Below are 26612 nucleotides of genomic sequence, written 5' to 3'. Positions count from 1 at the left end.
GAAGACAGAAACTCTCAGTTTCTTTCTTGTGGTTGGCCTGTAATGGAGAGCTTTATATACATACATACATACATACATACATACATACATACATACATACAAGTGGTGTCTTACATGTGTGGTTGAGTCGGGGTCCCTTTAGAATTTTGACGAAATCTATACCTAGAAAATGCGTACATGTCCTGAGTTCGGGCTGGAATTCTGAGAAGATTCCAGATACACTTCAGTCTCATGTATAGTCCCTCCAAGCATCGGTGGTCCCTCGGGTTCAGCACTCTTTCCACTTGCCGAGTGTCTTTGCATGTAGAGATCTGCAGAGAGATTCCACCTGTTCCGTGTCCCCACCCTGCACTGTGAGCATACAGGCAAGCACTACCAAGGCCTGCTCTGGCCTGCGCTTCTGGCATATGGGATGCTCCCTCTTCTGCTTCTGCAAGCTCATGCTGCCATCTTGGGAGCTAGGACAGCCAGCACTGTTCTGACCGCTTTACCTATGGAGACAGCCGTGGGAGCCAAGCTTAGAGCCAGAAAGTCTGTCATCCTCTCCCAGCTCTGAGGGGATGATGGCATGCGGACTGGGAGAGAGGCTACTGCCTCCACTACTCAGGCCAGCCTCACTTAAGTAGGCCCTCCAGATCACAGAGCTGGGTTAGGAGTTGGGCAGTGAGTGTGGCTGAGGCTCAGCATAAATCTGGCATCAAGCAGCACTCCACTGAATCCCCTGTACGATTCCACCAAATCCCTACTAAGATTCAGCACTCTTCCACAGTGCGTCAGAGAGTGTGTTCTTGGGTCTGTCCTTGGGACCCAGGAAAGAGCAGGAGGCCATAGCACAGAAAAGCTTTGTTACCGCCTTTGGCTGGAACCAGGTCCGTTGGAGGTACCAGTTCTCAGAGAGACAAGTGCATCTGGGGTTCTCTCCCCACACACCTGCTCAGTGCCTAGCCTTGCCCTGAAGGCAGCTCCTCTTTCTCCCTATGTCTCTGCTCCTCATGTGCTTCTCAGAGGCCCCAGCAAAGAGCCTGGGCTGCTGAGAGAATACCTAGTGTGAGCTAAAGAAGTCTCAGAGTACACGGGGATCATCCTACACACAAGGAACTGACCAGACCCAAGATGGCTGGACATATGACAGGGTGTGGTTGCAGAGTCTGCAGAGGGAAAGTGCACCCTCTCTGAAGCCATCGCTGCTGCGTGACCTCTACAGCTGGTAGAAGATACTTCTGAGGTCATGCAGCTCACAGTGTCACCCTAACACATGGAGAATCAGGCCACGGGATGCAGATGAGCATCCCCAGCAGGACTTCTGGCTCCACACTGACCCAAGGGCCTTGCTGTGTATTCCTGGCACAGCATAGTGGTATATGCAAAAGGCGCTGTGAATATCTGTTGACTTCCTGAAGCTGAGCTGTTTGGGTTTTCCTCCTTTCACCAGCAGATGTCACTGCCTCCCCAGCTACCCTCCTAAGCACAGGGATGAAGGGGTTTGGATCTCTGGCCCTTTGAGTCTCTTTCACCAGGGAGCAAAGGTCTCTACTGAGTTGGTTCACAAGTTTTCTTATTTACCCACAAGCCAGTTTTTATGTTTTGAAATGTGGAGTGTCTGAGCTGTACGTCTGTCATCTTTTACCTGTCTCCATGGTACCCAGCATGCGACAGGATTCAGAACTCTATTTCCCTATGAAGCTAACTCCCAAAAAGATTGTCCAGGCATCGCCCGTGTGCCACTCTGGAAAGTATGAGAACTACACAAGTGGGGTAATGTTCTCAGAGACCCAGCAGCCCATCGCAGACTCTAAAGCTCAGCCAGGAAGGCTGAGGAGGCTCCAAAAGAAGCCTGGGAGATCCCTGGAGGTCCGGCCGGGTGCCAGCATCTCTACATTTGTAGCCTAGCTGGTGGGCAGAGTATAGCATGCTGGCCTTTATCCTGCTTCTGCCCTGATGCACAATTACTGAACACTTCCGAAACCTTCTGCAGCACTGGGGTCTCCTTTGGGGTAAATTGTTGCTACAAAGAAGGCTAGGTAGATTGCAAGCCTTAACATCCGAGAACATGGGGTGCAGATAACAGAGCCTGCTCAACACAGCTTTAGGTCCTTAGGGATTTTCCTGGGACATATGGATTACCCAGGACACCTTGCTGCTGGGCATAGGAAGAAAAAGCAGTATCTGGTTGTCTTAGTTACTTTTCTATTGTTATGGCGAGACACCGTGAGTGACCAAGACCATTAATAGGGGAGAAAAGAGTTTATTTGAGGCTTACAGTTTCAGAGAGTTAAGAGTTCATGACCATCATGGGTGGGGTACCTGGCAGCGTGGTGCTGGAGCAGTAGCTGGGAGCCTACATCTTGATCTAGAAACACAGGCAGAGAGAGATCCTGAGAATGGTGAAGTTCTTTGAAACCTCAAAGCCCATTCTCAATAGCACGCCTCCTCCAGCAAAGCCCCACCCCTTCCTGGCCCTTCCCTAACAGTGTCACCTACTGGGGACCAAGTATTCAAGCATAAGAGCCTATGGGGACCATTCCCATCCAAACCAGCACACTAGTGAAGTTCCAGGCAGACGCCTGGATAGAGGTGTTCATCAAAATAATCAGCAGTCAAAATCAGCATCAAACTGTCAGCAGTGGTCCTCCTCGCTGCCCTGCCACAGCGAGCTTCTAACACGTAAGGGACTAGTTCTTAGACTAGGAACAGAAGCTATACAAAGGTCCCAGAAGTGTATTAAGTAACCCTCTCTGGACTTTGGTGGGGAGGGGTTGATACAGATGTGGACACCCATCCCAAGAAGCAGAATGTGTAATCACTGCAGCTCTGGGGACCTTCCGTTAGAGGCTAGCTCTGCAAGGATCCAAATGGATATTTTCAGCCCCTGGACTTTACCTAAAACATGGCAGGGCATGATAGCAGCTTCCATCTGGGTTCTGGCACAGGCTGAGTGGCCTTTCTATCAGGCTCCCTGATTCACGCCCTCCACCAACTCTCCCACTTGACTTAAGGATGCTCCTGTGCCCAGGACTTTGTGGGGTGAGAAGAGCACTGGACACAGTGACCTTCAGGAGCCACCGTGGCTGACACCAGAAGGTACCAGGGACACCAGAAGGTACCTGTGTGACCTGAGTCAAGAGAAGACATCGTTCAGTACTCAGCCTGTAGGTTTGTTGTACTTAACTTTAACCCACACACAGATACACGTGTACACACACACACACACACACACACACACACACGTGTACACACACACACACACACACACACGTGTACACACACACACACACACACACACACACACACACACACGTGCACATACATTCTGTAAGGAGAGTTGGAGTTAAGGTTAGTAAATAGCTACATTCTCTTAATGGCAGGAAGGGTTATGCATGGAAAGGGAAGCAAACTGCAGGCTCCTTCCTTGTCCTAGTGGAGGCCCAGTATCCCCCCGCTGCCTCACCTGCTGCTCTGTGGTGCAGTGTCCCCACACCCTGAGGGGCTGCTCAGCCCCTGGGGCTCTATATGCACATTTGGTGTCTTCTCCTCTAAGCCTGTTTATACTTATCCCTCATCCTTCAACTCCTTCAGGTGGAAAAAAGCGCAGTGGGTACGAGACATGGCCCAGCCTGTGCTATCATGTGGCAGGTGTGAGACATGGCCCAGCCTGTGCTATCATGTGGCAGGTGTGAGACATGGCCCAGCCAGTGCTATCATGTGGCAGGTGCGAAACATGGCCCAGCCTGTGCTATCATGTGGCAGGTGTGAGACATGGCCCAGCCTGTGCTATCATGTGGCAGGTGTGAGACATGGCCCAGCCTGTGCTATCATGTGGCAGGTGCGAGACATGGCCCAGCCAGTGCTATCATGTGGCAGGTGCGAGACATGGCCCAGCCTGTGCTATCATGTGGCAGGTGTGAGACATGGCCCAGCCTGTGCTATCATGTGGCAGGTGTGAGACATGGCCCAGCCTGTGCTATCATATGGCAGGTGTAAGACATGGCCCAGCCTGTGCTATCATATGGCAGGTGTGAGACATGGCCCAGCCTGTGCTATCATGTGGCAGGTGCGAGACATGGCCCAGCCTGTGCTATCATGTGGCAGGTGCGAGACATGGCCCAGCCAGTGCTATCATGTGGCAGGTGCGAGACATGGCCCAGCCAGTGCTATCATGTGGCAGGTGTGAGACATGGCCCAGCCTGTGCTGTCATGTGGCGGGTGTGAGACATGGCCCAGCCTGTGCTGTCATATGGTGGGTGTGACACGTGGTCTAGCCTGTGCTATCCTGTGGTGAGTGTGAGACATGGCCCAGCCTGTGCTGTTGTGTGGTGGTTTTGTAGAGTTGTGAACAGGCGCAGCTCCTTGATGTCTTTGGCAGCATGCACCTGACCTGTAGCTGTTGAAGGATCTCTGTGACCGCATGAGCCCCTTTCCCAGGCACTACCTGAAACCTGGGAAACTCTAGGAGGCTGCTGTCTGCAAGCGCCTAGAGTTTGGGAACCAGAGAGAAGCGTGGGAAACAGCTGCAGGCCATGCCCTTTCCTTGACTCCAAGCCCTGGGCTACAAGCTTCCTGGTCTCTGAACGCCTCTCTTCTCTCTGCTGGACACCCTCTTTCTCTGTACTTTATTTCCAGCCAGACTGAGGACTGGGGATATTTGAATGAAGATGGAGAACTCGGCTTGGCTTACCAAGGCCTAAAGCAAGTTGCCAGGTCAAACACACTCCCGTCCCGTATGTGCGTCATCTGTGTGCCTGCTCACGTTTGTGTTCCTCGTTTTGGCTGAGCAGCTGTGAGCGTATGGGGCACAGCTCACACGGGCTTCTGACCAGCCGTCCCTAGAGACATGCATTCGTCACTTTGTGTCTGCGCTGCGTAGATGGCATGAGCAGAAGCTGTGTGCCTGGGTCAAGATGGTGGTACTAGGTGGCCCAGTTGGACCTTAGAAACCACGCGGCCCAACTCTTCGTTCTATAGGTGAAGAGAGAGGGAGAGTTTCTGGAGCCGGGATCACACAACTATTAGGAAAAACCTGCAAAGGAAACTTGCTTGTGGGACTCCAGGCCCGTTCTGCTGACATGCTATGTGCTAACCTTCTGACCTCTTCAGGGTCAGCCAAAGCCCTTGCCCTAGTTTGCATGCTGGCTATGCTGCAAATGCCAGGAGAACTCAGTACTTAGTACTTGGTACTGCTATCAGCATGCAGCTGGTCCTGGTTTTAGGGACCCGCCTGGAGCTGATAACAGCTAAGTGTTGCAGCTATGTTGTGCCGTGTGCCCCTCGCACCATCCTCATGAGTGCGGTTGGATAGGTTTAAAGTTCTACTTAAGTATACAATCCAACATTCAGTGTCACCCTGTGCACCTTCAGCAGCGGGTGAAGAGTTTAGCCAGGGGCGTAGGCAGAACGAAGAGGCCTCTCATGGTCTCTTTGCCAGCGTGTGGCTCTTAGAGAGCAGAGGCATAGAACTGTCCATTTGTTCCCAACAAGAAATGGGGTGGTGGCCATCGGGCTTGTTTCTCAGAGCAGTGGATGAGTGCTGGGCCTGGATCATGCCTCACCTGATGCTTGTCCCTAGTGCCACAGCGTTTACTGGGCTCAAATGGGACCTGACACCTGAGCAGGAGGTTGGGGGGGGTCATCTCTGGGTCAGGTTCCTTATTGTCAAATGATGGATATCAGAGCAGGCCCTGCCATACAGGGTCGCCATAAGGAAAAGGATAGCCTGTGCTACCCTGTGGTGGGTGTGGCACATGGTCTAGCCTATACTATCCTGTGGTAAGTGTGAGACATGGTCTAGCCTGGCTATCCTGTGGTGGGTGTGGCACATGGTCTAGCCTGTGCTATCCTGTGGTAAGTGTGAGACATGGCCCAGCCTGTGCTGTTTTGTGGTGGCTTTGTAGAGTTGTGAACAGGCACAGCTCCTTGCTGTCTTTGGCAGCATGCACCTGACCTGAAAGGGATGACCAATGAGAACCATGGAGAAAGCTGCTGCCTCTGTCTCTACTGTGATGCTCATTCACAGAGCCCTGCTAGTCAGGAGTTTGTTTTGTTAGAGCGGGAACCCATGTGCACGTGTCCAGTGTGCTCATCATACCTGTCATGAGAGAGGACGTGGCACAGTGAAAAAACTCAAGTGAATGCATTAGAAAATAACACACAGGCCCAAGCTTCAGGAGATCTTTCAGATGCTTGGATGGGAATCTTACTCCTTGCGTAGAACCTTGGGATGAATCCACTGGAGAATAAGGCAGGTGCGAGCAGGGGACACGCAGCAGGTCAGAAAGTGGTCCTGGGACAGCTCCTAGAACCAAAAGGTCCATATCCTCCCTCCTGGTAACTTTGTATTTCACACCGATGAGTTTAATATGCTGTTGCCAATGCCGGATGCTGTGGGAGTACTGTACGCTGTCTGAAGTGCTGGTTTAGTTACCAAACTATCTCCCAGCACGCTCCAGTCCCTGTTGGTTTCCTTTGGTGACAGGCAAATTCCTTCATCATCTTCTCCTTGTTTGCATCACTTTGCTGGCAAACCCTTACCCATGCCCCACTGTGGAGCTGACTTGGCTGCCTAAAACGTGACTGCTGCTGTCACTAAATAGACCTCTCTCTCTCCTGCTCCTCTTCTCTACAGTAATTGTCTCTCAGGCAGAAAAGGCATGGTGGCTGCCCACTCCTTGCCTTTGAAATGCCTGGAGGTGTCCCCCTGGGCACTGCCCTGAGCAGAAACTTTACCATATCCCAGGTAAAGACTGGGGTGACTGTGTCCTCCAGAACCCCATCTGTCATGGCCCTTTTTGCTGAAGGTCAATACTCTAAATCAGGTCACCGAAGTCCCAGAAGATGCATCTCTTGCATCTGGCCATGTGAGGATCAGATCCCAAAGGAGGCCACCGCTGCTGAGCCTCAGGGCCCTGCCTCTCCTCAAGCATGGGCCTCCTCTCGGCCTCTCCAGACTTCGTCCAATTTTTGTTTCTTATGGTACTAGTTGATCTTAAACATTCAAATAGTCTTAGCTTTTCAGACCAGAGGGAAAATTGTTATAAAAAAATTATATGTAAGATAAAGTAGGATGGTAAAGGTGTAGATGAAAGGCAAAATATTAGCTCTTCTCCTAAAAAAGAGAGAGAGAGAGAGAGAGAGAGAGAGAAACCTGCTGAAGGAAAAATAAACTAATATAACTAGCTCTGTTTATCAGCATTGTGTCTTTACAGGGAATTTCTTACAAACTTTTGACATGGAGATATTCTCTTAATCCCAAACCAGTAGTCTACACCCATAGAACAAAAGGTGACAAGTGGCCAAAGATGCCCAAGCCCAGGGTGCCTTTGGCCGTGGTTCCTGGTCATCCGAGAGGCTCGCCGGTGAGCCAGCTTGCCTGTTGGTGTCTCCCTGCTGCGCCCATTCTTGTTGGGGCCGTATGACTGCTCCTGCTATGTGCTTGGCCATTCCCCTGCTGTGTCTGTGACCCCTCACTGTGGGTGCCCACCCCAGCCACATGCTGACCTGGCCTGCTTTCCTGGGTGCAGGTTGCTGGAGGCCCAGCTGCAGGCCCAGAGCCTGGAGCATGAGGAGGAGGTGGAGCGACTCAAGGCCCAGGTGGAGGCCCTCAAGGAGGACATGGACAAACAGCAGCAGACCTTCTGCCAGACCCTGCTGCTTTCCCCAGAGGCCCAGGTGGAATTTGGTGTCCAGCAGGAGCTATCTCGGCTGACCAATGAGAACCTGGTAAGTGGCCGCGTCTCATGCATCGTAGCTCTCGGGATTGTTTCTAGAAGGAAATAGGCTCAGAAGCTATCAGATGAGCAAGGCTCATGTTCTTAGCTCTGCAGTAGGAACAGAATGATAATTGAATCGAATAGTGTAGGATTTGATGTACTAAAATGTCAGTGTCCATGTACAGGCCAGGGTTTCTAGCAGATCCCAGCGAGGATCGATTGCCCACGCTCCATATGGAACTGAAAGAGCCGATGATCTCAGTTAGGGTTTCTATTGCTGTGGAGAGACACCATGACCACGGCAGCTCTGATAAAGGAGAACATGTAATTGGGGCTGGCTTGCAGTTCATCATGGTGGGAAGCATGGCAGCATTCAGCCAGACATGGTGCTGGAGGAGCCTAGAGTTCCACATCTTGAGCCGCAAGCAGCAAGGAGACTGTGTTCCATACTGGGATTAGTTGAGCAAAGGAGACCTCCAAGCCCACCCCCCCACACACACACAGTGACACACTTTCTCCAGGAATGCCACACCTCCTAATAGGGCCACTCACTGTGGGCCAAGCATCCAAACACATGAGTCTATGGGGGCCTTTCCTACTGAAGCCAGCACATCGACACAGCTTCATTCTGGTCTCTTTCATGGGCTCTGTCTCCTTCCCTAGCCTAGCCTAAGATGCTATATGTGGCACTGGCTTCCAAGAAGATGAAAGCAGGGGCCACGGGGCTTCCTAAGGCCCTGTTCTCAGAACCAGCACAGCATTACTTCTACCCCACTCTAGTAACCAGGACAAATTTCATGGCTCAGCCAGATAATAGTAGGGCTGTACTTGTTCCTTGATGGGAGCAGAAATTGTCGGTGGCTAACTTTGGTGGCCATGGCAGGTATTAGGAGGGTGGCAGAGTAGATACCCTTTTAGAGCTTACAGGTCAGAAGAAAGGCAAACGAAGGGGCCAAGGAAGGCAGTGTCTGTAAAAACATGCTTCTGTGTGGGATCAGCCGCATGTACTATAGAAGGAGGAGGAATTGGAGTAGAGGCTTTGTGAAGGAAAAGAATGAAAGTGGGGCTCACATGTCTTCTGGGGTGAGGTGCCTATGGGGGAACAGCAGTAGATAACCATTGCCAAGGAGAGGGCCACAGGCCAGCAGTGCTCCCAGCCCTACGCAGCGGGGCCACCATTTCCCCTGATGACCAGGGAAATCCAAAGAGACGAGGTAAGATGCTGGATTCTCATGGGATTCTTCCTCCTCCTCTTTCCCATATCCCGTCCTCTAGTCACTATAAACATTTGGCCCTTATCATGTGTACATGTTCTTGGCAATAGTATACGTATGTGAAACATCACGAAACCTTATGTTTTGTATATACCTAAAAATCAGGTTTAAAAAAAAAGTTGTTGAACCAGTTTCTGGCACACGAAGGGCACAGCCTAGAAAGTGCATTTGCAGGCCTATGCTTCCTGGACAGTGTGGCATGGTGGTGACCAGCTAGCACAGAGAGCTGTGTAACATAGAGGTGCTGCACTCAGTGGCAGCCTAAGAGAGTCCGAGGATAGTCCCACCTTGAGAAACTGTGTGGGAAGACTATGGTGGGCCTGTCTGCTGGAGTAGTGAGCCTTGGCACATGAGTGGGAGCCTGAGGTCCTGGGCTTATGAAAAGGAGGAGAGGGGCGAGGGGGCTCTAGCTTGCCACCTTCTAGAAGACTTCTAGCACATGGTCTGGAACTGTGTCCCCAAAGCAGAACCAACAGGTAGCAAGTTCCAGAAACTGTGCTTTATGTCCCTGTGGTCAGCAAATATCCAGATGAACCATGGGCACTGGGCAAAGAGGAGGATATGTATACAACTGACCAGTGCTGAGCATGCAAGAATTCTGGGGATGCTGGCAGAGGAAGTCACGGGTTGTGGGTCAGGTAAGGATGCAACTCTCCTTCCTGGTGGCATCTCAGTAGAGGTGTCTTCCAACAACTCAACCTTCAGTGCCAAGATTTCTCTTGGGTTGTTCCATCCTGTAGTCACCATCACTGTGGCCTTCGTGGCTCTGGGCCTCAGCAGTAGCTTCATAAGTTTGCCAGCTTCGGTGTGGCTTTAGTTTGTCCTAAGTATGCTGAGTTTGAACTTTACAGATTCCCAGGTGGTTCTGGTGTGCTGCAAGTCAGGGGAGCACAGCTTTACACAATTCTGCTTAGCACACTAAGCATTTTATATGAGGGGTGCCGGCCTGAAGAGCCGGAGGACAAGATGCGGCACCATGGGTCCCCATCAGCATCTGTGGGAGTGATTCGCGCTGGAGGGATGGGTTTCCCAGGCTCCTTTGTGGAGGCTGTGTGAGAAGTCTGTGCCTCAGAACAGAATAGTTGCTGCAGCTTGAACGTTGGATGTTATCCTTCCTTGTTGAACTGTCTCAAGCTTAGCTACAGGAAGGCGTCAGGGTAACTACCGTTTGTCCCTCAGGGGATGGTGGACGTTGGTAAAACAGTCATGGGAAGATCCAAGCACTTTTTTCTTTTTTTTTTTTTTCTTTTTTTTTTTTCTTTTTTTTTTTTTTTTTTGGTCTTCTGGACTTGGTAACAGCACATTAAGCTTCATGGGGATCAAGGCAGTTGCAGAACCAGAGCTCTGAGTGGGTCTGCAACACTCTCATTCAATGAATTGGCTTAGTCAATATGGTGGGTGCCTTAGTCAATATGGTGGGTGCCTTAGTCAATATGGTGGGTGCCTTAGTCAATATGGTGGGTGCCTTAGTCAATATGGTGGGTGCCTTAGTCAATATGGTGGGTGCCTTAGTCAATATGGTGGGTGCCTTAGTCAATATGGTGGGTGCCTTAGTCAATATGGTGGGTGCCTTAGTCAATATGGTGGGTGCCTTAGTCAATATGGTGGGTGCCTTAGTCAATATGGTGGGTGCCTTAGTCAATATGGTGGGTGCCTTAGTCAATATGGTGGGTGCCTTAGTCAATATGGTGAGTGCCTTAGTCAATATGGTGGGTGCCTTAGTCAATATGGTGGGTGCCTGAGGATGAGGTGAAGTCAGAATAAACCTGAGGGTTCACAGGAGTGGTGGCTGGAATAAGATTGGCCTCCATAGGCGCAAACATTTGAACACTCAGTCACTAGGGAGTGGCGCTATTTGAAAGATTTAAAAGAGATTAGGAGGTGTGGCCTTGTTGGAGGAAGTGTGCCACTAGGGTTGTCTTTGAGGTTTCAAAAGTCCATGCCAAGCCCAGTACCTCTCTCATCCTGTGGCTGCTGCTCCAGCACCCGCCTGTGGCGCCATGCTCCCTGCTCTGAGGATAATGGACTGAACCTCTGAACTGTAAGCCAGCCCCCACTTAAGTGGTTTCTTCTGTAAGAGTTGCCTTGGTCATAGTGACTCTTCATAGCAATAGAACAGTGGAGACCTCATCTGTCCCCAAGGAAGTTTTTCGAGACACTTAAGTTCTTTGTACCAACTGGTTTCTTGCAGAGTCACTGATCAGTTCTCCCTGCCCTTTTCTCTCCCTGCCTTCCCCCTCCCTACTCCCCCCCCCAATTGTCTGTGCTCTCACCCCTGTTTAGATAAGTGTTTAGATACTACTCAATCTCAGAAGGGTTTTGTGTGTGTGTGTGTGTGTGTGTGATCTTTATTGTTTGTTTGCTTATCTGTTTTTCTATTTATTTATGGGGAATTCTACCACACATGTATGGGAATTAGAGGAAAATGTGCAGTAGCCAGTTCTCTCTCCCATGGAAGTCCTGGGGATCAAACTCAAGCCATTGGTTTGGCAGCAGTGGCAGTGCCCGGCTCTGCCTCTTTTGAAGGAAGATAAAGTACCTCAAAACGCCTATAATTAGACTTATCTGCAAAGCCTATAGCACAGGGGTTGATCTTGTAACTGACTCTATTCGGCAGGCCTACCTTGAAAGCCTTCTCCATCCTCTGCCCCCACAGGCACCTGCACTCCCCTGCACACAGGCACAGAAGCCCCACACAGCACACACATATACATGAAAATAAAATAAGTCCTTTAAAACAATGTCATCTAGGGCAAAGCTTGTGTCTCAGTGGTAGAGCACTTGCTTAGTACACCAATGCCCTGGGGTCTATACCCTGTTACCCACACAGAAGCGGGGCCAGGGGCAGATGAGAGTACACGCCAGAGATGTTTCAGGGGTCCCAGGAATGACTATTTGCTTCTCTCTTCTCCATCGCTCTGATAACCTAGGCTTGGGTTTCATGGTGAAAGAGCAGAGCTTTTTTCCTCTCTCCATTCCCTCCCACAAAGAACCTCTGCCCAGCTGGATGAGGACAATAACGATAGCAAAGTCCTTCCCTGGACAGTCTGCTGTCCCAGGTCCCTGTGGGCTGACTCACTTCCAGTGGCAGCGGTTGCTAGGGACTGGGGCCACAGCCCTCGTCCTGTTTAGCTTCTCATCCCAGAAGCCTGTCTGGGTTGCTGACTCTTCCAGCTGTGTGGCTGCATTCCCACACCTCCACCCAGGGTGCTGCCCACTACCCCCCTGGATACCTAAGCTGGGTGCCCCCTAAGGAAGCTTGGCTCAGGGAGCCCCAGGAGTCTACAGCCGCCAGAGTGCCCCAGTGGGAGGAATTCGCCCTGGGAGTTCCCCCTGTTGTTGCTGATAGAATGAACTCTGACTCACACCTGGGCTCCGAGCAGGTACTAAGCCTGTGTGAGGAGGCCCTTCGGCTCCTACCTGAGCAAGCGCCTTAGCCTCCCAGGCCCCCTCTGCTCCTGGCTAGGATTTTACCTTCTCTTCAGGGTGAGGCCAACATCCTGTTCTCACACAGCTCCCTTACGCTTTCAGGATTTCAAGGAACTGGTGGAAAAGTTGGAGAAAAATGAGAGGAAGCTGAAAAAGCAGCTGAAGATTTACATGAAGAAGGTCCAGGACTTAGAAGGTAGTGTGCCTGGGCGTGGCCTGTGTCCACACCTGAGTGTGTGCATGAGGCAGAGGTGGCCCTGCCAGCCCGTGCAACGCAGCTGCCGGTCCTTCGGCCCCTCTGTCCACTTCATCTGTTTCCTGGCAGCTGTGCCTGTACCAGCCATGTCATGGACAAATTCAGCCACCAGGAGCTCACATGTCCTCAGCAGGTAGAGCCTAGGGGAGAGACCCAGCATGAGCAGAGCCGCCAGGCGCTCCAGGCTGGAGGAGGAGTGAGCCGCGTAGGTCCATAGTGGTACCTGCCTCCCAAGGGCATAGAGTCAGAGGCGAGGCTTCCTGGAGCGAAAGAACACTGTGACACAGAGACCTGGGGTCCTCGCCCCTTGCCTTTGGGATGTCACAAGTACACTTCCAATTTGGAGTCTGGCCCAGAGGGAGGGGCGGACAGATACCTAAGTCGCTTTCCTAAAGCCCTCGGAATGTCCGTTCCTGTGACCGTTGTGCCCTCTAAGCAGGTGCTAACTGCTTGTAGCCCTCAGGAGCCTCATGTCACAGATAACCCTCTTCATCCTTCTGCTGTCTGCTTGGAACCACGGCCTGTGCTGTCCTGAGGCCACAGGCTTCTGGGCACACCACTGATCACCCAGTATTTATATACTGTCAGGCACGTCTCTGCCCACACCAGGCAGCTTGTGACCTTTCCTCAGTTGATGGTCTCCCTGCATGTGCCCTGTGCACCCTCCATCTACGGGGTTTTTAATCTCTGATCCTCGGGTTGTCATTCTCCAAGTCTCTTGGCCTCCCTCCAACCTCTCCATTTTGCTCAGTCCAGAAGACCTGTCTCCCCGTCCCCCACTTCTCCACTCTCTGCGCCCCCAATCCCCGGTGATCAGTCTTTATCTTCTGCTCCCACGTGACTCAGTCGCTTCCCAGGGGATACCTCTGCTCAAAGCTATGTCTGTGCTCTCGCCTCCCCACAGCCAGCAGAGTGAAACCCCAGCTCTCACCAGATGCTCCTCTGCATATGTTCATGTGTCTGTGCACACACACAGAACACACCTCTGGCCAGTTTACAAACGCCCACTGCGGGTGATCCCTTGCCCTGCTCTTGTCCTGGTCATCTAAGTCAGTGGTTCTCAACCTGTGAGTAATGAACTCTTCCGAGGGTCATATGACCCTTTCACAGGGGTTGCCTAGGACCATTGGAAAACACAGATATTTGCATTATGACTCATAACAGTAGCAAAATCAGTTATGAAGTAACCGATGAAATAATTTTTATGGTGGGGGTCACCACAACCATGTTAAAGGGTCACAGCATTAGGAAGGTTGAGAACCACTGCTCTCGTGGGTGCATTGATGGATCATGCCTGGTCTTGCCCACCTCCTTCCCTCCTGCTTGGCTCTCTCAGTGTTCAGCCCCCCGCCCCCCCAGCACCTAAATCACACTACTGGCCTGACACTTGGCCAAGCCGCACTGTCAAGTGTGTCTCCATGTAAGCATACGAGTGCATCTACTCAGCTGAACTGGAAGGGACAAGACTGGGGACTTCCTGTCTGTCCTGGGCTAATGACAGTACCCAGGTGTGCAGTGCATAAATGTCTGGAGTCTACTACCATCCTCTGGGCTGAGGAAAGGTCTGAGTGACGTTTGACAAGTCCTTGATACTCCAGTTGGTACCACTAAGATATCTCCCGGATGACTGACTGTGCTGCACGTGGGCTGCACTTAGAGTGCCCCCAGCCCCGCACTACATTTGGATTCTAGGAATCGTGATTCTGCCCCACTGGCACCACCGGGTCCCCTGGCCAGCTGCACACAGGGAACTAACTGAGTAGAACAGGGCTGGCCAGCTCTCCTCCCAGACTCAGGGGCTTTCCTTACAGCTTAGTAGGAAGAGAGAAGCACTTGCCAGAAAGGCAGGCTGAACATGGCTGTCACTCATAGTTTCTCTGGTCTATTTCTCTTCTGGGGACCCCCCCCCCCCTGCTATACACAGTGGGCCTCAGTGCAAGTGCTGAAGTCCTCACACACAGCTACGGAGGGTTCCGGACACAGGAACAGTTACATGGAGTATGGGTGCTCCAGTACCCTGCGCGTGATCCCCAAGCTGGGACACCCCTCCTGCAGGCCTTGAGGTACACGTTCTCACCGTATTGCCGGCATCCTCTTTTTCCATTCAGCTGCCCAGGCTCTGGCACAGAATGACAGGACGCACCATGAACTCACAAGACAGGTCACCGTCCAACGAAAAGAGAAGGACTTCCAAGGCATGCTGGAGTACCACAAAGAGGACGAGGCCCTCCTCATCCGGAACCTGGTGACAGGTCAGAACCCACAGTGGCGCACGCCACCTGCCAGCTCTTTCCTCTCCCATTCCTGGTCAGCCCCAACCCTCCCATCTCCCCTATGGATATCTTAGCCTCCTCCTCCACATCATGTCCAACATCTCCAGCTGTTCCTGTGCACCTTGCCGCTTTCCATGACCCCACCCCTATAGCCTCACATCAGTGCAGGAAAGGTGGGGGAGGGGGGGCACATGGCTCCTGCTCGCCGCATGGCCTATCTTCAGTCACAGCTGCAATTCTTCTTTCTCTGCGGGGGAAGACCATGGTTGGCAGCGACACTTTGGCAATAGCAGTGCAGGCTTGCCAGCAACCATGCCAAACACCGTACCCTCCAATCGTTTAATTCTCCCAGCGTCTGTATCGGTACACAAACCTGACTTCATGTTGGAGGGTACTCGCCTCATTCTAGTAACTTTCTAGAAACTCAGGGGAGGAGTCAGAGCTCATCCAGGGGAAAAATGCATTTCATAGGCCACGCTTTCAATCTCTAACATCTTGCTTCAAGCTTTATCCATGTGTGGATTTTAAGCAGCTCGCCTTGGAACGGTCTGTGGTGATAGAACAGGCTCACTTCTGTTTCCGAGCAGATATTAGCACCTTATAGGGTGGGGACTACGACTCAGCTTGCTTCTTCTCCTCTCTGAAGCAACTAGTCAGCAATAGGTTCCTAAGAGGAGGTCCATCTGTGTATGTGGGCGTCGCCTGAAGGGCAGATGATGAGGTGCTCTTTTTTGGTATCTAGATCATCATGTACAATCATCTAAGCGATGAGAGTGGGAAGGGAGCTCTTGACTCACACTTACTTAAGTTATAAAACATAGAGCCCTGTTTACATGTTCAGTTAACTCTGACATTGTAATGCTGTGTTTCATGTCCACCACAGAGTGAAGGGCTGCTTGTCATAGGTCACTGTTGGAGCCTAACAGTCATCATCAAGTTACTAAAAATGTCCAAAGCAACAGCCAAAGGGCAAAGGGTGCTGGGCAGAAGCCACAGACTGTTCCTCCTGTGCTCCTGGCCTTGGCACAGGACTCAGCATTTTTCCCCTGGATAAATATTCCTGGCATTCTATATAGAACCGAGAGCCATCCATAGCTATTTATTGACCCTAGAAAATGCCAGAACGTTGACCATGCATCCAGAGTGTTATGGCCTGTAGTTAACACTAAGGACACATCAGAGAGAATGATGTAATCTGGGTATCAGTTGAAGATACGTGCATGCCAGCCCACCCCAACTCTTATCAGCCTTGGCAGAAGACTTAAGGATGCTATTGGCCCAGGGAGTGGGTGGGAGGCCTCCCCATTTGTGGGTTCCAAGCCCAGGGGGCTTTCAGGGCTTGGTTTGGTCAAGGTAATGAGAGCTGGGATACAGCCAGAGCCACAGTGAGGTGCTGGCCCCTTTCTCACCCAACATATAAACCTGGCACGGGTCCTTTCTTCCCACTGCTGTGGTCTTTCACAATTACTCACTGCTTTAAACCTGGCTCTGTAGCTCCCCAGGATACTAGACTCCATCTGACAGTTTCCCAGGGTGTTAGGTGGGAGGGGCAAACAGCCCAGTATCAGCATGAAGGTCACAGTCACAGTCCAAGGCAGGAGGAAGGGTAGAAGAGAGCAGCTGGAAAAGGTGACATGTTGAGTAGAAGGCAGTGGCAGTGGGCTGCTGGGCCAGCTCAACTGTGAGACATCAGCGCAAGCGCTGCCAAGTAATCATTCCAGAAGGACAGCTCTAGTGTCCGAGCCTTGTGCCTTCCGGTGCTGTAAACACCACAGCCCTTGTAGTTACACTCCATTATGGAGATGAGTCAAGGCAGGAGATCAAGACAAAAACCTGGAGACCGGAACTGAAATAGACCATGGAGGAGAGCTGCTTACTGGCTCGCTCCCTGTTGCTCACTCAGCCTGCTATTTTATGCCACGTAGGAGCACCTACAGTGTGACAGGCCCTTTCCCATAGGTCACTGATCAAGGAAATGCTCCACAGGCTACTCTCCAGGAGAGATTTTCCCAGTTGAAGTTTTCTCTTCCCAGATAAACCTAGCTTATGTCAAGTTGGAAAAACAAAACAAAACTAAACTAAACTAAAATAACAGCATACCCATGGACCAGAGGTTGTTCCAACCTTCCCAGCCATTGGCCAACTGGCCATCATTGGGAACATACAATTTTCTATAAGCTATGATATTGCTAAATTCTCCTGATACCAATCTTCACAATCAGAGAATCCACTTTGCTCAGCCAGAAGGTCAGGTGCCAAGAAATAGAGGTGTTCTCACCCGACTGCATGAGCCAGGTTCCACTTACAGCCTGCCTCTAGCTGTAAGTTCCTTCCTGGCGACCATGACGTGAATTGTAACTTGTAGCCCTTTTATGCATGTGGCAGAGAAATCACTGGAGGCCTGTTTGTTTCACTACTGCAATACAAGCCCCTAGGAGTGTGGGGAGGAGGAGTTTGGTTTTATCTGGTTTTGGACAGGGTTTCTCTATGTAGCCCTGACTGACTGGGAACTCTCTATGTAAACCTCAAATGCACAGAGATGTGCCTGCCTCTGCCTTCTCAGTGCTAAGGTTACACCTAGCCAGGCCATGCGTTTGTCTTTTGGCCAGTGTCTGCCACTGCTGGTGCCTGGATGGCTGAGGGTGTCCATCTGTTGCTGTGATAAGACACTGTGACCCAGAGCAACTCAGGGAAGAGTCTGTTTGGCTTACAGGCCCAGAAGGATAGAGTCCGTCAAGGCAAGAGAGGCGTGGCTGCAGGCACCTGAACAGGAAGCTAGCTGGCTGCATTCCAGCTGCACCCAGAAGCAGAGAGAGAGAGAGAGAGAGAGAGCAAGCAGGAAGTAGGGAAGGCTCAAAGACCTCTCCTCCAGTGATGCACTTCCTCCAGCAAAGCTCCTCCTCCTAAAGGTTCCGTGAATTCTCCAAACAGTGTCACTAACTAGGGACTAAGGGTTCAGATACAGGAGCCCATAGGGGCTTCAAGCTACTGTAGTCCATCACAGCCCCGTGGAAAGTGGATTCCTGGGTGGGCTACAGGGAAATAATCAGATGCTTCTCTTTGGGGCAAGGATTCTGACACTCAGAGTGCTCCGCTAATAGAGCTAACGCGCATGTTATTGCTGTTAGACCTGAAGCCCCAGATGCTGTCGGGCACCGTGCCCTGTCTGCCTGCGTACATTCTCTACATGTGCGTCCGGCATGCGGATTACACCAACGACGACCTCAAGGTGCACTCTCTGCTGAGCTCCACCATCAATGGCGTTAAGAAAGTCCTCAAGGTAAGGAAGGAGCTGAGGAGACAAGTGCAGTTCCCAGCAGCCCTGGCAAAGCTAGCACCTCCATGGCGTCTCTGTGCCTGTGTTCTGCCAGTGTGCCAATTACACCATCAGGGATGCCTAGCAGTTCTCGGGGCAGGCTCAGGTCTGCAAACGTCAGGAAGCACAGAATTCCAGTGTGGGCCTGCAGCAACCTCCCTGCTGGGTCTGTGTTTATGGGAAAGCCTGGGTGCCCACTAGCATAGATGCTAGGGAGGTGGGATGCTTCTGAACCAAGTTCAAGAACCCACACTCCCTCTCTCGCCACTCAAAGGAGCTGGGACACACTATCCTGGTTGGTGGCACAGCAGAGCTACGGTTGTTCATCAGTTTATAAGATGAGGCAGCCTGGGCCAGAACAGGGCTGCTCTTAAGGCACAAGACTCTTAAGGGACATAGTAGTAGCCACTGTTTGCATCATTGGCTAGGCTGTTTGAGGGTGAGGCATCTTCACAAAGGAGCTGGAGTCAAGTGGTAAGAGGGAGATTAGACTTCAGTGACAGTGACAGTCTTATGTCAGAGACTGACTCAGATTCTCCTTGACACTGCTTCGAGGAGGCAAGCCATCCTCAAGAGCCCTGGTCTCCTCCAATGAGCCTGTGATCACTGATTTGAGAACAAGCTAGCCTTCGGCTGCTGGCTGCATGTCCTTGGCAGCTGCCCTGCCTTTCCCTGACACAGGCTTCTTGCACAGTCTTACCTACCAATTGCCCTGACGTGTATATCATGCATATGTAGATATTGGTCAGTCTCAAATTTGTGTCTCTGGCCCACAAGCTTGTTTACAAGCTCCAGCTGGAGCCTAAGGCAGCCTAGGACTGCTGATGTCACTTCCGCAGGGAGGCCTCCATAGCTCTAAGGTAGACTAGCGTGCTGTAGCCCAGAGCCTGTGTGGTCAGCTTCATTTTATTGTCATAGTTCATACCCATTGCTATTTAAATAATGGGTGTGTTAAAGAATTTTACAGGATGGGCTCTGAGAAGTCAATAGCTATCATGCAGAAACTGGATGGACCAACTTGTCTATGGGCCTTGGTCACTTAGTTTTTTGCCACTCAGCATCTGACTTCTAGGTCGATGGGATGGCAGCGTGCTCACTCTAGCATGCCTTGTGTTGGACAGCTGGTAGCTCAGTTGGCCAGGGAAAGGTTTAGACTAGACTAGAGCTGGGGCCATTGGACCTAAACTTCATCTTGTCACTCAGCTTGACAGGCTGCAGCTGTGGGAGACAGCCTGCTCTTCCCATGTGTTCAGGTGCATACATCATCATCAAGAGCCTGAGGGATGGCTCTGTCTCTGCCAGCTCAGGGAGCAGAGGAACGGCGACAGCCTCAGTGAAGGGTGTCTTTTCTGTGACTGGAAAATAGACTGTATACATCAGGACTTCCCAGGAATGCTGGGTAACACAGGAAACATGGAAAGAGAGAGGCACCAGGGCTATATGTCAGCCAATGGGAGACTTACTCAGAGCCAGCGGTGTGCTTTTCTTTTCACAGAAGCATAATGATGACTTTGAGATGACGTCATTCTGGTTATCCAACACCTGCCGCTTCCTTCACTGTTTGAAGCAGTACAGTGGGGATGAGGTGAGTAGTGAGCGAAGTGCCCCAATGTGGGCCCCACTTTATCCACTTGCAGCTTAGGGTGCTTTGGATCCCCCCTTTAGGTGATGGGTGTAAAGGTCTATGAAGCACCTGCTGGGGCCTCAGATTGTGGGAATGCCTTAGCGGGACTGGGTCAGGACACAGGAGGCTTTGGGGGTTCAGTGTGCTCAAGAACCCATGAAGTCACCCCTTAATCAAGAGAGCAGAACAGGCATGGAAATGAGTTTGCTCAACCATACAGTGCCAGAAAGCCCCTTGATTCTCTAGGGGACCATTGTGACCTTGCATTTCTAAGGCTGTCTCAGAGGAGCCATGTCCGTGAAGCCTGGGAGGAAGGTCACGTGTCTGGTGTGTCAGGCTGTCTCCTGGGCTCTGTCCACTTCTGAATAAAGGTGCCACAAGAAGGGAGGTGCCCTATACAGAACCACACAGTACAGGCTGATGCTGAGGCCCAGCTTCATGCATCCAGCTTGATCTGCGTCACTGACCTGAGGCCCACTGATGATATCATTGCACGTTCCACTCTGGACCTCTTGAGTCCAGCCTTACCCAGGACTCTCGCTTCCTACCTACCATTGGTGGGATTGCCCGCTGCCGTGCGGTGCCTTCTGCTCCGTGCCATAGAGCGTACACTTTCCAGTTTTCCCAGTGAGGATCTCACTGGATCCAGACCTTCTGCCTCCCACATCAACTCCCTGCCCTCCCGGCCTTTCACATACCTCACCCTGACCAAAGTCAAGGCGTAGCAAATGTTAAAATGGTGCAGCAATATATTTTTTAAGCTTTATCTTTTGTGCCATAACAACTAGAGATGCTCTTCTCCTGGGGGTAATGAATTCATCTCTGACCCGTGCAAAATGCAAAAATGACTGCAGTTGGACCCCGTCTCCCTTTAAGAAATAGAACTTGGATTTGGGCACTTGCTTTTACTATGAAAGATAGGATAAAGGTGGAAGAATTTTCTTTGCTTCAAGCCAGATGCCTTCTGGTCCTCCCCCACAGTGGCATTCAGGAGCTCTCACTGTTTCATCAAGGTGCCTCACTTTATACAGTGTCTCCATCTCTACTTGTGATAAAATGCCCTGACAAAAACAACTTAACTGAGAAACGGTTTATTGGGCTCACAATTCCGGATACTGACCGACCATCTGTTGTAAGAAATCAAAGCGGCAGAAACTTGAAGCTGCTAGTCACACAGCATCTGCAATAGAAAAGCAGAGAGCAAGGTTAGAAGCGCAGGCCAGCGCTCAGCTCCCCTTCAATCCAGGACCTGGCTATTGAAATGGTGCTTTCCACATTCAGCCTGTGTCTCCTCACTTCAACCATGAGGAAGATCCCTTACAGGCACGCCCCAGAGGCCTGACTCCCAGAGGATTCTAGACTTCCATCAGGCTGGCAGCAGTAAGCAGTGTCACCATGTATTCTGTGTCATGAAAGGGCAGGACCAAGGCCCCATGGCCTGGGCTCCTCGTGCTTCTGGTCTTGGGGACAAGATTTGAACCACGTTGTAACTAGCTCTGTGTAGTCTAAATAGCAAGGATGAGTGAACAGCCTCATTGCTTAGCAGGCACGGCCGCTCCCACTTCTGCCCATTTCCTTATTTAAAATTGCTTTGTAATTTGAGGGAAGGGGAACAGATTGAGGGGATAGCTGCCTTTTTGACAGTACTGGTCTTTTCGGCTGCTGTTGATTGCTCTTGGCCTGAATAAAGAGGACACTGGAGCTAAGCTCAGTGGCACAGGCCTTTAATCCCAGCAGTTGGGAGGCTGTGGTAAGAATTCCCCAAGTTTGAGGACGGCCTAAATGATATATCAAAAAAGGGTAAAAGTAGAAAGACCTTGGCCACAGGGCTCTTTCGATGAATACTTACTTAGTCCAGATTACATGTTCATATAGTACAGCAAGCTAGGAGGGAGGATGGGGCTGCTGTTGCCACTTCTGCCCATCTGCGTTAATTCTGGAAAAAATGACAAGAGTCCGTAGATGTCTCCTACAAACAGAACCTGGCCTATGCCGTAGTCCTGTGGGGCCTCATGGGGCCTAAGGTCTTAGGGAAATCTGAATGCAGATAACAGCAGATTACATTGAGAAAACGTGACTCCCTCTTTATTACCTTTTTTCTGGCCTTACTTTATTTTGAGGATCTAAATGACTTAGGCCTTTGTGTATACACAGCTTGACTTGTCTGTCATGAGATTTCCACTACCTTTAAGGTCAGGGCCATCCCTGTTTTCTAGAGCATTGCACACATAGGGAAGGACTGAGTGGAGCCCTGCAAATAGGAAGTTGTTAAAGTGGCCTAAGAAGGTGTACGGAAGCCGGGCGTGGTGGCGCACGCTTTTAATCCCAGCACTTGGGAGGCAGAAACAGGCGGATCGCTGTGAGTTCGAGGCCAGCCTGGTCTACAAAGTGAGTCCAGGACAGTCAAGGCTACACAGAGAAACCCTGTCTCGAAAAACCAAAAAAAAAAAAAAAAAAAAAAAAAGAAGAAGAAGGTGTACGGAGCCCAGGAGGCGCCAGCAGCTCGTTGACGCACACTTTTCCTCTCCAGGGTTTCATGACACAGAACACTGCGAAGCAGAATGAGCACTGTCTCAAGAACTTTGACCTCACTGAGTACCGCCAGGTACTAAGCGACCTTTCCATTCAGATCTATCAGCAGCTCATTAAGATCGCCGAAGGCTTGTTACAACCCATGATCGGTAAGCTGGTGCCTAGTGCGTCTGCGGGTCTGAAGGAGGATTGTGGCAGGCTTGCCTTGCCTTCCGGGAAGCAGCTGTTACCAGCTGTGGCCTCCTCAAAGCCAGGCCATCCTGGGGCAGGCATGAGGGTAGTGTACGCTGTGTGTAAGGCCTGGGAAACTTCCAACAGCATGCTACAAAAATGTGAGGCCAGCACAGCGAGATGTCTTTCCTTAATCTCTTTCCTGTAGTATTTTCCCACAACAAACCAGTTTCCACAAGTGATATAATGGTGTGGATGCAAATACAAGGAATGTATTTCTTCTTGTCGATGGTGTGCCAGATTCACTGAAGAGTCATGGGCACTTGTGAGTCAAGCCTTCAGGATGCACACAGCAGTCATATTTACTGACTTTGCATAAAGCAATGGGTGCACTTGCGTGCTGAACATGAAATCAGAATTGAAAGAGCAGCTGTACTTTAAAAGGAGAGTGGCACACATTTGCCACTCACTGCTCCACAAAGGCTAAGAAGGAAATTAACCCTGGACCTGTGGAATGGCTTCTCTAGGTCCTCACAACACAGACAGGTTGAGTGAATTCCCGAAGGGGCAATCCCAAAGGGTATCTCTCAGGATACATTTCATATCAAATCTTCCCTCCTATCTAGTTTTCTTTTAAGGCCTTTCTCATGTAGAGGAAGAACTGATAGATCAAGCTGGAGAGGTTTCAGAACTTGGAAGAATATTGTACCAGTTCTTGAGTAAGACCCGGGTTCAAATCCTGGTGCTGCCACTTCCTAGCAGCATTCCTGTAGCCACATTTACTAACCTCTTTATGCTTCGGTTTGCTCATTGGTAAAGTGGGTAGTGCCTCATGGGGCTGCTGGATGACTGGACGAGGTCCTGTCCCTGAAGCACCACCTGGTACACAGCTAAATGCTGTTCAGTAAGAATGTTGAAGCAACTCACCGAATGGCAGTTAGACAGTCAGTGCCTGGGCCAAAACTCTACGGGAGCCGGCTCGGTTCTTAAACGCTGGACTCTTGACAGAGGCAGTACAGAATCCAGCTAGTTCATACCTTGGATTTTTGTCCACTCACTAGTGAATTTAAGTGACAGTATAATCCTTAATTATTTAATGCAAGATGGAGATCCACTAGACTTGAAAATTCTTTGCCAGATGTATTAGGTTCCTGCGTATGTTGTCACCGTGCGTATCCGCCTGGTCCTACAGCGGAGTTTTGAGGGGAACACACACGCTTCTAACTGCGCCTTCCTTTCAGTGTCTGCCATGTTGGAGAATGAGAGCATCCAGGGGCTATCTGGTGTGAGGCCAACTGGTTACCGGAAGCGCTCCTCCAGCATGGTGGATGGAGAGAACGCATACTGCCTGGAGGCCATCATCCGCCAGATGAACTCTTTCCACACAGTCATGTGTGACCAGGGCCTGGACCCCGAGATTATCCTGCAGGTGTTCAAGCAGCTCTTCTACATGATCAACGCAGTGACTCTTAACAACCTACTCCTGCGGAAAGACGCCTGCTCTTGGAGCACAGGCATGCAACTCAGGTGAGAGAGGCACTCGCGCCAGCGCGCGGAGACCGAGGGCCCCAACACGGGCTGGGGTCAGAACGCAAAACAGTTGTCTCCTAGTTGGTACGTAACCCAGATCCATCAGCTTTTTATTGATTGGTGAAGTTCACCCATCTGAGATAGTGACCTGGCAAACAAACTAGTACGAAGATGTTCAGACTAGCTTAGAGATGCTCAAATACTCTTTAGCTTAAAGGTCGGCCAGGTCAGCAAGAGAATCAAAACTGTCAAAGAAGTATAAACGCTTGTAAATGTTAAGTACAAGTTTTAATTTAGTATAGCGGTTGCTTCCCTCCCTGTTATTTAGGTACTCCAGGCACGCATTCATTTACTCATTCTTCGCTCAACATGTGCTTACCAAGTATGAGGCACTTTGCAGAGGGTTTTTTTTTTAACATGTGTGTACACGTAGGAGTGGTGCATACATATGTGTGTGAACATGTGGAAGCTGGAGGGCAACTCAAATGTCCGCCTATTTTAAAATACAAGGTCTCACTGGCCTGGAACTTGCAACATTGTCTAGGCTGGCTGGTCAGCAAAGCCTGTCTCCACCTCCCCAGCACCAGGATTACAGCAGTGTGCCACCTCACCCATTTTGGGGTTTGTTTTTTATTGTTTAGTGTGGCAAACATTTTACAAACTAAGCTATCTCCCTACGGCCACTTTGCAGGGTTTTAACCACGTGAGATGATTAAAGGGAGGACAAGGATGACAACTAGTTACGCCTCACCTGCGGAACACAGCGGGTGCCCTCCCCCCATGAATGAAGGCTTAACGCACTTTCCTTTTTACTTATGGCTAAGGTACAACATAAGTCAACTTGAAGAGTGGCTTCGGGGGAAAAACCTCCAACAGAGTGGGGCAGTTCAGACCATGGAGCCTCTGATCCAGGCAGCCCAGCTCCTCCAGCTGAAGAAAAAAACCCAGGAGGACGCTGAAGCCATCTGCTCTCTGTGTACCTCCCTCAGCACCCAGCAGGTACAGTCACTTAAGCCCATTGCAGGCCTCTCCAGGCTGTTCTGGCCAGTTTTTCTAAGGCTGTGCTCCGGCCTCGTGGACACAATTCAGACTTGCCACTGGTGGACCAGAACTTTGGTCTGTAAAACCCGATGCCATTTCCCTGTAACTCTCTGGTCCTTCTTGTTTGCTAACTTATAAGACAAGGTGGCAAACCCGCAGACCTTGTTCACACATGCTGTGATACGGGGTGTGTGGAGGCCAGAGGTTGTCTGGGAGGAGTCGGTTCTCTCTTCTACCATGTGGGCTCTGGGGAATCGAACTCAGGGAATAAGACTTGGTGGCAAGAGCCTTCACCCACTGAGCCATCTTGCTGGCCTCATGTCATGACTTTTATAAAACAATTCCAGATAGTTTCTTACCAAGAGATATTTTTTTCCTGAATCTGTCAACATAAAGCTGTTTGCTTTCTTTATATATTTTCTTTTTACAACTTTAATTTTCATATGGTCATATTTTGAGACTCCATTTATATCATTTTAAATGAAGCCTTGGCGATCTAAAGGTACTTAAATATTATTTTAAATTCCTCTCCCCCCAAATTGTATTTATACCATAATTTGGTTATAGAGATATGACTAGTCTATAAAGAGATATGTACCAGATCTTGCCTTTGATCATGGCTTCTCAGAAATGGGCCACAGACACCAGTAAATGGAAACCAGACTCTACCAGTCAAATACCTACTCTTCCCTGCTGATCCAAACTCAGTAAGAGCACAGGCTTCTTTCTCTCCCTCCTCCACAGTCTTCTGAAATGAACCTGTGAACTCTTAAGAACTGCAAGTCCCCTGTGTTTCCCAGCTCCCCACCCCCAGGAAATGTTTTACTCCCCCCGAGTTTACTTATTACCTGCAGCTGACCCTGCACACAGCCAGGTACTCCCACCAAAACAACTGATAGGCAGACAAAAGACTGTGTCCAGTTAAGAAAAATCTCACTTGTAAATGAACTTTCTTAAGGACATGGTGCGAGGGTGTCTACACACAGTTAAGTAAGGCCGCTCCTATCTAAGATCCCTGGCGCTCTCCTGAGGAGCCTTAAGTTACCCTCAGAAAAGAGGCTAGGGGTTCCAGAAAAGAGGCTAGGGGTTCCAGACAGCAGTTTTCTGAACTCACACATAAGACACCAAGCACAGGGGAAGGGGTGGGCATCGAAGACGTGATGCCCTACAGGAAGGAGCTCAAGCCTCACAGGGGCAGCCACAGGTGGAGACCTGTGGGGTCTCTGTCCAGAGAGCTGTACACTTGTGTGCCACCACTGTCACAGAGTCATAAAATTCAAAGTTGTCTTCAGTTTGTCTAGTTCTGTGCTAAGCCATGTTTTCATTCCGACAGATCGTCAAAATTTTAACCCTTTACACTCCCTTGAATGAATTTGAAGAGCGGGTGACAGTGTCCTTTATACGAACAATCCAGGTGAGTCTTCGGGTATTAGTTGTATAAAGTCCTGGTCACGGGTTGGTAG

At 50.5% G+C, this 26612-nt stretch overlaps 2 protein-coding genes across 6 annotated transcripts in view; one reads left to right on the top strand and one right to left on the bottom strand.

Moving 5' to 3' along the window:
* MYO5B (myosin VB) overlaps positions 1–26612 on the top strand; it is a 291416-nt gene that overhangs the window by 257153 nt on the left and 7651 nt on the right. Inside the window, exons 30-39 of one of the 2 annotated variants that reach the window (XM_084781004.1) lie at positions 4621–4698; positions 7515–7713; positions 12509–12602; positions 14771–14914; positions 18064–18215; positions 19747–19836; positions 22406–22556; positions 23820–24105; positions 24933–25107; positions 26483–26563. In XM_084781004.1, coding sequence (XP_084637130.1) covers positions 4621–4698; positions 7515–7713; positions 12509–12602; positions 14771–14914; positions 18064–18215; positions 19747–19836; positions 22406–22556; positions 23820–24105; positions 24933–25107; positions 26483–26563 — 1450 coding nt within the window. The remainder of the gene's footprint in view (positions 1–4620; positions 4699–7514; positions 7714–12508; positions 12603–14770; positions 14915–18063; positions 18216–19746; positions 19837–22405; positions 22557–23819; positions 24106–24932; positions 25108–26482; positions 26564–26612) is intronic. The other variant, XM_084781005.1, reaches the window with a different exon arrangement.
* Positions 19925–26612, bottom strand: part of LOC311597020 (uncharacterized protein) — a 34784-nt gene continuing 28096 nt past the window's right edge. For 2 of the 4 annotated variants that reach the window (XR_014779061.1, XR_014779062.1), the window contains exons 4-5: positions 21725–21811; positions 20284–21055 (exon numbers count right to left, since the gene is read on the bottom strand). Coding sequence is in view for 1 of the 4 variants with exons in the window: in XM_084781046.1 (XP_084637172.1) it covers positions 21041–21055 (15 nt within the window). In the remaining 3 variants the exon portion in view is untranslated. The other 2 variants (XM_084781046.1, XR_014779060.1) reach the window with 2 other exon arrangements.

The sequence above is a fragment of the Acomys minous genome (assembly GCF_964271855.1).
Source record: "Acomys minous genome assembly, chromosome: 4".
NCBI classification, from domain to species: domain Eukaryota; kingdom Metazoa; phylum Chordata; class Mammalia; order Rodentia; family Muridae; genus Acomys; species Acomys minous.
Note: the sequence above shows the minus strand (reverse complement) of the source record. Positions and strands in the feature narration are given on the sequence as shown.